The 11,235-nt window shown below is 48.9% G+C and overlaps 1 protein-coding gene across 1 annotated transcript in view; it reads left to right on the top strand.

Annotated features, from left to right (window-relative positions):
* The window catches only part of PPM1D (protein phosphatase, Mg2+/Mn2+ dependent 1D), a 20,981-nt gene extending 11,223 nt beyond the window's left edge, over nucleotides 1-9,758 (top strand). The window contains 3 exon segments of the mRNA XM_027660436.1: nucleotides 2,436-2,626; nucleotides 3,474-3,716; nucleotides 8,309-9,758. Of these exon segments, the coding sequence (XP_027516237.1) occupies nucleotides 2,436-2,626; nucleotides 3,474-3,716; nucleotides 8,309-8,842 (968 nt within the window). The 3' untranslated portion in view covers nucleotides 8,843-9,758.
* Nucleotides 9,759-11,235: the final 1,477 nt, after the last annotated feature.

Genomic DNA, 11,235 nt, shown 5'->3' with positions numbered 1-11,235 from the left:
CAGCTCTCCAGGTTTGTGATTCCCCAGCTCTCCAGGTTTGTGATTCCTGAGTCTCCAGCTGGGCAGGGAGGGCACACAGCTGACATTGGAATGACAGCATTCCATCTGGGCAGCAGCTCCACAAAGCTCTGGCTCAGCCTGTGCTGAAAATAAATCCAAAATCACTGTCCCTGCCCCTGTGACAGGGATCAGCCTCTGGAGGGTCTGAGAGCCCCTCCCTGAGGCAGCTCCTCCTGCCAGGAATTCTGCAGGTCCATGGAGCAGCTGCTGAGAAATGATCCCCACAGACAGTTCTCCCTGTTCTTCAGGGCAGTCACAAGTACTGGTTGTTTCCTCCTAGGCTGAGGAGGTTGTTTCCTCCTAGGCAGAATTTCACTGTATGCCTCAGGCTTCAAGTATTCCTTGTGGAATTTTTGCTGGGTTAAGGAACAAAAGCTTTATTTTCTTTTCAGTTTGTCAATCCTGGGGCTCTTCTGAGATTCCAGTAGCTCCTGACTGGTCTGGTTGGTCAGTTAATTCCTGGTTGGGCTTTAATGCTCTTCCATCCTACGGCTTTGGAAATAAATTATTGTGTATTTTCTCTTTATAACCACTGCAGTATTCCCAGTTATCCCTGTGAGGAGCCTTCTTCCTCTTGGAGAAGATCCCCTGAAATGAGTGTGGTGATTACTTGGCAGTTTGCTCAGGAAGAGCAGCAGATGGACACGATGACATGTTCATCCATGAACCCAACTGAAATAGCAGCAGGTTATTTTTATCACCCAGCCCAGGCTTTTAATTAAAACAACGGTTCAGTGAATGACAGTTGTCATTTCTCCTAAATGAGTGTGAACAAAGAAGCAAAGAGCAGCATAAAAATATTATGCACGTTGGAAATGGCTGCTGCCAGGACTGCAAGGGTGGGTTTGTGATCCCAGGCTCCTGTTTGTTCACCTGCTGTGTCCACGACAGGTCGGTGGGAGGAACTTTGGGTGGTGATTCCCATCCAGTAATTTCTGTGCTGCAGCTCCTGTGCTCCAGGATTTCTTTCTTTGCCGTTGCCAGCTGGCTTTACTGGGGTCTGTGGGGGCTCGGTGCACCTCTGGACGAGCAGCCTTGGCTGTTAATTAGGGCTCATTAGCAGCGTGTGCTTGTCGGGGAGGAGAATTGGGGCTTTAATGAGGGTGGAGCAGCCCTCCTTGCTGTGGTGGAGAGCACTAATTGAGCCCAAGTATTCCCTTCCCTCATCCTGGAAGAGTCTTTTCAGCTGGTTGATAGCTTAAGGCAAAGCTAATGGAGGGAAGTGGGAAGACAAAAAGCTTATTTATTATCTTTAAAAGGGTGGTGATGGATGTGGAAGAAGCTACAGGCAGCAAAAAGCCAAGAGCCCCACAAACCCTTGCTCTTGAGCTGGAGTTGTTGAGCTTCTCCTTGCTGCTCACCTCTGACATGTTAATTAATATCTGCTTTTAAAGCTGTGTGTCCTGCACAGAAAAGCTTAGCCAGTGCTTGCAATTAATAATGTTACTTTTTGTTGGTTTTTTGCTATGGGAAGTTGTTTGTGAACGTGGAAATGAAAAGAGAAGGTGCCAGCACAAATGATTGTCTTTCCTGATTTACATGAAGGGTTTTAATTTTTTTCAAGTGTACTTGGTAAATGAAATTGAAATAATTTGATATGGAAATGGAATTTTCTGGTGGAGGGGGTTTTACCTGAGGAGGGTTTGGAGGGGAGCACTGGATGCAGGGGATGTTTGGATGTGTTGCTGCCAAGGTGACCCCCAACTCATTCACACAGTGAGGGAGGGGTAAAAATAGAAAGGTTCCCTGGCTGGGGCCGTCCTGGGGAGAGGCTGCAGCTCTCATTCCCTGCTGGAACTGAGCACTCCTCCTGTTCCTGTGGCTGCTCTCCAGCTCTGCAGTTTGGCACAGGGGGTTCAGCTGGAAGGAGGCTCCAACAGCCCTGCAAGGGATGCAGAGGGAAGAGGGACGGGAAAGAGGATGGAGCAGGGGAAAAGCTCAGTCTCCTCCTTTCCTCTCTGCCTTTGTCCCCTCCCTGTGGCACCTGCACACAGGAATATTTGCAGGTTTGGTGTGGGATCAGCAAAGTAAGGCCTTACTTCTGTTTAAGGAGGACTTTATAAATCCCAGGTGGGTTTTACTTTGGGCAGCAATTGAAGTTTCACCATTTTTGAGGTGTTAATCTCTGATATTTCCCCTTGTCCCAAAAACTAGTTTGAAGAGAGTAGATCTCCTATAAACATAGGTTTGAATGTGGCTTAATTTGTTGCATTAAATATGATTGGAAGGTGGCAGCAGCAGAACAGCAGCTGTGCTGGAATTACTTCGTGTTGCTGGTGACTCCAGCCTGGTGCCGGTGGTTTTCCCGGGAACGCTGATCTGTATTTTCCAGGATGTGGAATGTAACCACTCCAACCCATTTTCTGCTTTGCCAGGTGACCTCTGGAGCTACGACTTCTACAGTGGGGAGTTTGTGGTGTCCCCTGAGCCCGACACGAGCGTTCACACCATCGACCCCCAGAAACACAGATACATCATCCTGGGCAGTGACGGGCTCTGGAACATGATCCCACCCCAGGATGCCATCTCCATGTGCCAGGATCACGAGGAGAAGAAGTACTTCGTGGTGAGAGCAGTGGGAATTTAATGCTTTTTACCTCTAAAAATCACTCAGACTGAGCAATGAAGTATCCAACAAAGGGGTTGTTATTTGGGCATATTCATAGTTTTGCCACAAAATAAAGTTGTTAGAACAGCTTAGTTGTAGAGGCTGATGTCAAATAACATTGTTGAGTTTGTTATTTGGTTGTCATTTTGGGGAAATGTGACCACTAGAATGGTATCTCTCAGTAATAAAGGACATGATGTTCCTTCTCTAAGGAGGTTATACAAAGTGCTGTCTGAAAATCAAATTTATCTCACGTCAGGACTCGTGTCACAATGCAGACAGTTGCTTAGGCTGAATTAAATTATTCTCTGGTTTATTTTACAAAGCAGTTAAGATGAGGGCAGTGCTCACAGCACCAAGGCTGCCAGAGCTCCAGAAGCAGTTGGACAATCCCCTCAGGCACAGGGTGTGACCTGTGCAGGGCTGAGTGTTGGACTCCATGATCCCTGAGTCCTTTCCAGCTTGGCACATTCTGGGGTTCTGTGAATTCCTATAGTGGAGCATCAGACAGTAAATGCTCTGTAAACCCTGGAGAGGCTTTGGGAGGGCTGTAGGTTGTGCCACAGGCAGGCTGTTGGTGCGGTGTTCTGGTTTAAAGCACTTGTATGTCCGTGGAAGGAAGAGGTTTCCCCGAGTGTTTCCTCCCGTGTTTCCGGCTGGAGCTCCTTCAGCGCGCGACTCGCGGGAGCACAAACCTCCAGCTGTGCTGCCCCTGTGCCACCTCCCAGTGGCCCTGACGTGTCCCTGACGTGTCCCTGACGTGTCCCTGACGTGTCCCTGACGTGTCCCCCCGTGTCCCCAGCAGGGAGAGCACCGGCAGTCGTGTGCCAAGATGCTGGTGAGCCGCGCCCTGGGCCGCTGGAGGCAGCGGATGCTGCGGGCGGACAACACGAGCGCCATCGTGATCTGCATCCACCCCCCTCGCGACAGCCAGAGCCCCTGGGAGCACGAGGAGGAGCTGTACCTCAACCTGGCCGAGGGGCCCTGCTACAGCAGCCCTGACACCAACAGCATGAGCCCCTCCCGCTGCTGCACCCCCCCTGTCAAGGTAAATGTGCCACCGAATCCCTGGCAGCAGCTGAGCTACAAACGGGTTCTTTGTTGTATTTTAAAAGTTAGCACTGAGCACGTAGGAGAGACTGCACAGTTTGATATATTCTCATAGGCAGCTAAATTAGAGTCCTGCTCCTTCAGTATCTGATTTCAAACATCTCTCTCATTTTGTAAGATGCAGTATTTTAATGTGGATCTCTGTATATTATTCAGGTTTTAGCCAGCACTGAGAAACAGGTATGACTTTTCTGGAAGATGCAGAAGGAACCACATTAATAACATTTTTTTTCATGCTTTGGAAAAGAAATATGCAAAGGTCACACTGGAAGGAATATTCCCAGTGTGTAAAGTCTTTAAAGAAGGAGATTGTTAAAGAGTTCTGTAAATGTTTGGGTTTTAATTCAGAACAAAAATAGTCTGGCTCCCAGAAGGGAGTCAGAGCCTGGCACTGCAATGCTCCCCCCTGGGAGGAATTTCCCCTTAGGCAGCTTCCTGGGGCATGGTGGAGTCAGACCATTGCCAAGGATTTAGTAATAGTCTTAGAAACTACTGACCTCTCAATTTAAGTCACTGTTTAACGTTGCCTTTTGATGTTTTCAATGTGTTTTTAACTCTGGACCAGGCACCGTGTGTGTCTACATAATGTGTTTCAGTTGTGACACATTCTGTGCCACGTCCTCAGTGCTCACTGTGGAGAAGTGGGCCAGCTTTTATTACTGTTTCTTAAAAGATTTTGGAGCACCAAAGGCAGAGTATTAATGTAGGAACCTCTCAGAATTGCTGCTGGTGGTTTGTTAGTAGTTTTGGATCTGTGATCCCTCAGCGTGGACGAAATTATCAGTGTAACTTTATGCACGTGTTTCACACAGCTTGAAATGCACTCTTAGGGGTAAGTTTTTTCCAAGATTCACCCCAAAATCCAAGGGAGCCTGTTAGGAAGAAATCAGACTGGGGATCAGAGGTTTAAAAAAGGAAAAAACCCAGCACACATCCCCTTAGAGAATAAGGTTGGGCTGCAGTTTCCCTTCTGCCTTGCCATGTCCTGGTGCAGCACAGCTGGGGTGGTGCAGAGTGGTGCTTGTGGGTGTGTTCTGACCTTGTGGGGCTTGGTTTGGGATTGTTTGGCTGTGGGTTTTTATTTTCTCCTCTAAGGTAACTCATGGGTTAATTTATACCAGCACATGTTGATATAAAGAACATTTCTCTCTCTGCATTGGGAGATCTCAATATCTTCCTGTGGTTGATTTAATGTTCTTTGTTGGAGGAAGAGACATGGTAACAGAAGGTCTTTCTTGAGGCTTGGAAGTTTTAACCATCAACATAAAGCAGAGCCCTTCAGAGGGTTGTTTTGTTCTGTTTTGTGGCCTTTTCTTTGCCCCTGTAAGAAGTGCAGTGTAGCTGTGAGTGGATGTTTGCTTCAGTAATTCCCAGCTGCTCCTGATTTCAGTCACTGTCCTTTGATGTTCTGCAGTATCTGTAGATAACTGTCCTTTGGGCAAAGGAAAAGAAAGCAGAAATTAGAGAGGGAGTTGGGAACGTTCCCTTGGGAGAAAGAAGCTGCTCATAAAACAGGAAGCTCCACCTTTGTCTCCTCCCCTTCCATCCATGGAGAGCTGTGAAAAGAGCTCAAACCCCAGCGAAATCTTGAGGGGGAAAAATATTTGAATTCTAAGCGCTCCTAAAATTTTAAATGGTGCCATCTGGTTTGTGTGTGAACTGTTACCAGGAATCACTGAGCTGTGCTGGCTGCACAACATCCAGGAACCAGCAGTTCTGGATGAGGGCTTAGGGACAGTATGTTTTGGGGTTTTTTTATTCCTCCTCTCCATCTAAGTAGATTCAGTGAACTGAGAATCTGCAGAAGTGGAAGCAGGTGGTGAGAGATTCAGGAAAAGCCTTTATTCCATGATCCTTTGGGATCCCAGTGGTGTGGGCAACATCACAGGAGGGAAAAGCCCCATTTGGTTGGTCCCAGCAAATGTGGCCGCAGAGAACAGCATCCATTTGCAGAACAAACCAGAAATACTTTGGTACATAAAGCTGCAGGTAAATGTATGATCTAATTTAGGTTGGGAATTAATTAATACTGTTGAATTTTACTGCAGAGGGATCATCCCAGTTTCTGTGAGGGAAGCAGGGATGGCCTTGGCTCCTGACAGCTGCTACCTGCCAAAACAATTAATCTGGAGATAGATGGAGACCAAAGTTTCTCAATTAAACAGAAGTATTTCTTAATTGCTTATCCTTCTGGCAGCAATTACTAATACCAAATTAATTCCAGTATTCCTGGGGACAGTGATAAAGATTGATTGGATTGTTGAGACATTAAATGGTGATTCATGGTTTATTTTTCCTGTCTGGTCACATCCCTCTCCACAGTCCATCCTCTGCCTTCCCTTGGCTTCCTGAAGCCTTCTCCAGGCTCAGCTGTTTGCAGCAGGCAGGAGATGTTGGAGATAAAATGTCTTGCACAATAAAATCATCAAACCAAGCTGTTGTTAGAGACACAATGTCAGAAATTCCACTGAGGAGCTGCAGCAGCGTTGCCAGAGCTGCTCTGTGTGTGTGTGTGATCAGCTTCCTCATGGATCCTGCAGGAGCTGAGCTGAGGAATAACCTTTAGAACACCAGCCATAAAGGTCTTCCCTCTCCTGTTGGTAAATGTAGCAAAAGAATCTTACCCAGATGGTTTTATTTACATGTGGGGAGCAGCAGAGGAGTGGAGAGGAGTGGAAACCCGGTGTGGATGCTGGAAACAATTCTGATTATCCTCTCTTTTGGAGGGCATTTTACTAAACCTCAGGATCAGATTTTTGCCAAGTGCTGAGCAGCCCTGGAACTCACCTTGAAGGAGAACTGGAGTTATTCTGGGCTGGGACTCAAAAAACATCTGTTTGTTCACCTGAGGCTTTGCTCTGACTGATGGAACTGTGTGAGCACTGGAGTTTTCAAAAAGCACATTATTTTCTTAAAATAAGAACTGTCATCTGCCTCTCACTGATGGTGTGTGGAGTAACGTGGCCTTGAAATTTACTTTTGAAGGACTCTCTGAGTAACCAGGGATTTCTTCACAATTAAATCTTTAATAAGGTCATCATTCATATCTTCAGGGCACTGCATAAACACTAATTTTCATAATCCCCCCGTGGATGGGGGAGAGCAAGTGTTTTGTCCCCATTTTCCTGTCAGTAGGACTGGGAATGAGGCAAAACCACTTCTCTGAGGCTGCAGAAGAGATGAGGAGCTGAAGGGAGGGTCAGAGTTTGGGAAGTCCCTGGTTCTGAGGACATCATTAAACAGCTCCTGCCCAACACACAGAGACTGTGCTTCCTGGGGAGTGGCTGGGAGTGCTGGCAGGGATGGAGCTGGAGGAAACCAGAGGCAATAAAGCCATTTTTAGAATAGCTCTGCCTCCCTGTCTCTCTGTGGGCAGTGGGGACACTGGTGAGGAGTTGGTCCCTCTCTGTTAACCTGGTTATGCACTAACTGAGGACTCGGATGTGACAAAGGTCAGAAGCCTCTTGCTGCTGTTTGGCTCCCTGATGGTGGATGGATCTCCTGGGGGCAGTGCCTGAAGGAGGGAGGTCCTGTCTGCAGGGTGGAAAATGCTGCTCTGAAAAGGAGAGGACAGGGCTTCCAGGCACTGCTTTGTCCACGGCTCCCCAAATCCACAGCAGCTGCCTGTGGGTCCCTCAGGGTTTCACAGCTCAGATCCAATCTCATCTTCCACCTCTCGACGTGCAGAAAAGATAGTTTGGGAGTAGGATTTTTCTGCCTCTGATGAGGTTTAGAGGAGTTCTGTCACACTCTCTCCAGCCCCAAAGGACAGTGCCTGTTCCTGGAAGTGTTCAAGGCCAGATTGGAGAGGGCTTGGAGCAACCTGGTCTGGTGGATGCAGCCTGGCAGGGGTTGTGTAAGATGATCTTTAGGGTGCTTTCCAAGCCCAGCCATTCTGTGATTATCACAGAATCAGCTGGGTTGGAAGGGACCTCCGAGATCATCAAGTCCAACCCTTGATCCAACCCCGCTGTGGTTCCCAGCCCATGGCACTGATGCCACATCCAGTCTCATCTTAAAAACCTCCAGGGATGGAGACTCCATTACTTCCCTGGGCAGCCCATTCCAATGGCTGAGCACCCTCTCTGGAAAGAAATTCTTCCTAATCTCCAACCTAACCCTCCCCTGGCACAGCTGAAGACCGAGCCCTCTTGTCTTGCTGATTGTTGCCTGGGAAAAGAGACCAACCCCCCCCTGGCTCCCCCCTCCTGTCAGGGAGTTGCAGAGGGTGAGGAGGTCTCCCCTGAGCCTCCTCTTCTCCAGGCTGAACAGCCCCAGCTCCCTCAGCCTCTCCTCACAGCACTTGTGCTCCAGTCCCTTCCCCAGCCTCGTTGCTCTCCTCTGGACCTGCTCCAGCCCCTCAGTGTCCTTCCTGAGCTGAGGGGCCCAGAGCTGGACACAGCACTCCAGGGGTGGTCAGGTGGATGCAGCCTGGCAGGGGTTGTACAAGATGATCTTTAAGGTGCTTTCCAAGCCCAGCCATTCCGTGATTATATTTGAGCCTAACCGTGTATTTTCCTTCCCCCTCAGCTTTCGGAAGATGAGCCGTGGCCCCGCCTGAGCTCCGCCGAGCCCGTCCCTCCCCTCCTGCACAGCCCCGCGCTCCCAGACAAGTACCTGGAGCTGCCAACCGAGATTGCCAAAAGCAGCGTCGCTCCCTCGGGAGGAGCCCCGAAGGATTCCGGCCCCCAGGAGGAGAAGTGCAGCAAAGCGCTGGCTCTGCGGACACAGGAATCCTACGGCCACGGCCTGTCGGTCAGCCTGGCCGCCTCCAACTCAGGCACGGACCAAAAAGGCTTCAAGGTGTCCCCTGGCGGCCAAACTAAAGCGCAGGAGGCGGAGAAAACGCCGGCGGCGAACTTTAAAAGGACCTTGGAGGAATCCAACTCGGGCCCGGCGGTGAAGAAGCCGCGGCGGGGGCTGGGCCGGGCGCTGGGCCCGCAGGGGGAGGCCCCGGCCCGCAGGACCCCCGGCAAGCTGGCCATGAGGCGCAGCCTGAGGGGGCAGAAGAAGCTCAGCCCCGGCCTCTTCCACCCGCCCAGGAAAGCCGTGTGCGTGTGCTGAGGGGCAGACAGGAGGCTCTGAGCGGCTGCAGGAAGTTTTTGAAACTCTTTTATCTTTTTTTAATAAAAGTAGAAACTTTTTTTGGTATCCGACAGCTTTATTCCCTCCCCACACCCCTCCCGGCCTTGTACTTGCTTGTATTATAACTGTGAATTTTGTAGATGTGTAGGGTATAAGTCACTGTAAAATGTGTGTAAATTTGTATTCCTTCATATAAATGTAGTCTCTTTTTTTTTTTTTTCTTCCTTGTATAATTGTTTGAAACCCTTGTTTTAAAAAAGGAAAAAAAAAAAAAAAACACCCAAAAAATGAATCCTTTTTGTTAATTTACTAAAGTCATCGATTTGTATACGCTTCTTGTGAGGAGAATTTCACAGCTTTTTAACTAAAGTAAATTATTAAACAGAATGGGAGATATGTATTTTCGTAGTCCAATATGTTCCACCTAAGGTGTGTCTTTTAGAGAATACACTAGGTCTATATTTTGGTTTTAAATTTTAGATTTCTCTACTCAGAAGTGAAATGTATGTGGAAGCAGAGCTTTGGGTCTTGCTTTACACACCTCCATGTCGATTTTATGTTCATTAAAATACTATGCAGTATCTTTATTTAGTTGTATTTTTTTTTGTAACGATGATCGTCAAAAGTATTTAGCAAAAAAAAAAAAAAAAAGTGTGTTTTAAAAAAAAAAACTCCAACTCCCCCAGAGCATCCAACAAAGCCATTCCCATCCCCTGTCCCAAATGATGGCATTTTATCCAGGCATAACTGCCCTTTGGAGACGTGTTTTCTGGTATTCCAATACTGATGGTGCTGCTAATACCTTTCAACACAAGTTCTTAAATTATTTTATGACTTATTTTCATTGACTGTGTGGACCATGTGTATGTTCACCTCAATAAAACACATGAAAATCCGACGGGGATGCTTTTCATTTTTTTTAATTTTATTTCAGGCACGAGTTCTGTTATTTATTAAGCAGTATAATATGAATTTATTGTTCCAGAATAAATTCGTGTTTGTTTTGCATTCATTACAAATCTGAATATTCTCCCCTTTTCCACTTAAGAAACAAGACATCCCACACAGGGTTTATCATGGAAGTGATCTGGGCAATTTATACTGAATGTTTACTGGAGCAAGACAGAACTTTTTAAAATGTTGTTTTAATGGGGAAGTAAAAGGCTAGGATTTTATTCCAAGCTATGGTTATTTACAGAATCCAATTTTTTACTGCTGGAACAGTCAAACACAGGTTGGAAGCAGGCCTGCCATCTATACACGTTACCATGGTGACAGAAATCCCAGGGGATCTGATTCCTGAAAATGTCCATTAACCATCCCAAGCTCCTCTGCACTGGTCATAAACTTGCTGCTGTAACCTGGCAGCCGTTTACTCCTGTGTATTTTGCCCACCTATTTATCACTTGGCTTCTCTGGAATTAATATTCAAAGCTGAGACAGCCAAGAGTGGGAATTTACACCCGGTGTGTGAGCACAGGCTCCTCTGGTAAAATCCAAGTTACACCAACTTTTCCTCTCTCGAGAAATAAAGCTCCAGCTTGTGCAAACCCGCTAACAGGTGCTTTGTGGGTGTTTGCTGGGTGGCTGTTTAATTCTTCAGGTATGCAGAGATGGTGACAAGGTCACAGGGTGGATTCCTGGAGCTGCTGCTGGAAACCTGAGCTGAGCAGGGCCAGGGGCGTCACCCTGAGGGCTGCGGGCACCGCTGGGCACTGCAAACATAAATCACAGCCCGGGGGCGTGGGAAGGGAACTTAAAGGTCACCCAGTGCCACCCCTGCCGTGGGCAGGGACACCTTCCACAGCCCAGGCTGCTCCAAGCCCCGTCCAGCCTGGCCTTGGACACTCGCAGGGATCCAGGGGCAGCCACAGCTTCCCTGGGCAACCTGTGCCAGGGCCTCCCCACCCTCAGGGAAATATCCGATTTAAATCCACCCTCTGCCAGCGTGAATCCATTCCCCGGGCCGTGTCACCCCATCCCTTGTACGAAGTCCCGCTCCAGCTCTCTGGGAGCCCCTTTAGGCACTGGAAGGCGCTCTAAGGTCTCTCCGGAGCGTTCCCTTCTCCAGCACTGGGGCAGCGCTGCCACAGCACCCGCATCCTGAGCGACACCCGCTTCTGCCCCTCAGCAGCCGCTGCCCGTGAGCGGGACACGGCTGAGGGGCGGCCTCGGCCCCGCGGGGCTTCACCCCGTCAGGATCCTCTTTCTGCTCGTTCCCCGCCCTCCCCTCGCCGCGCTCACCTTCCCTGGGCCCCGCCGAGCCGCTCCCGCCCCGGGAGACGCTCGTTGCCCCCTCATCGCCCGCCCGCCCGCCCGGTCCCCTCACGGTCCCCTCACGGTCCCCTCACGGTCCCCTCACGGTCCCCTCA

This window comes from Corapipo altera, unplaced genomic scaffold, assembly GCF_003945725.1.
Source record: "Corapipo altera isolate COAL_440 unplaced genomic scaffold, ASM394572v1 271, whole genome shotgun sequence".
In the NCBI taxonomy this organism is placed as follows: Eukaryota; Metazoa; Chordata; class Aves; order Passeriformes; family Pipridae; genus Corapipo; species Corapipo altera.
Note: the sequence above shows the minus strand (reverse complement) of the source record. Positions and strands in the feature narration are given on the sequence as shown.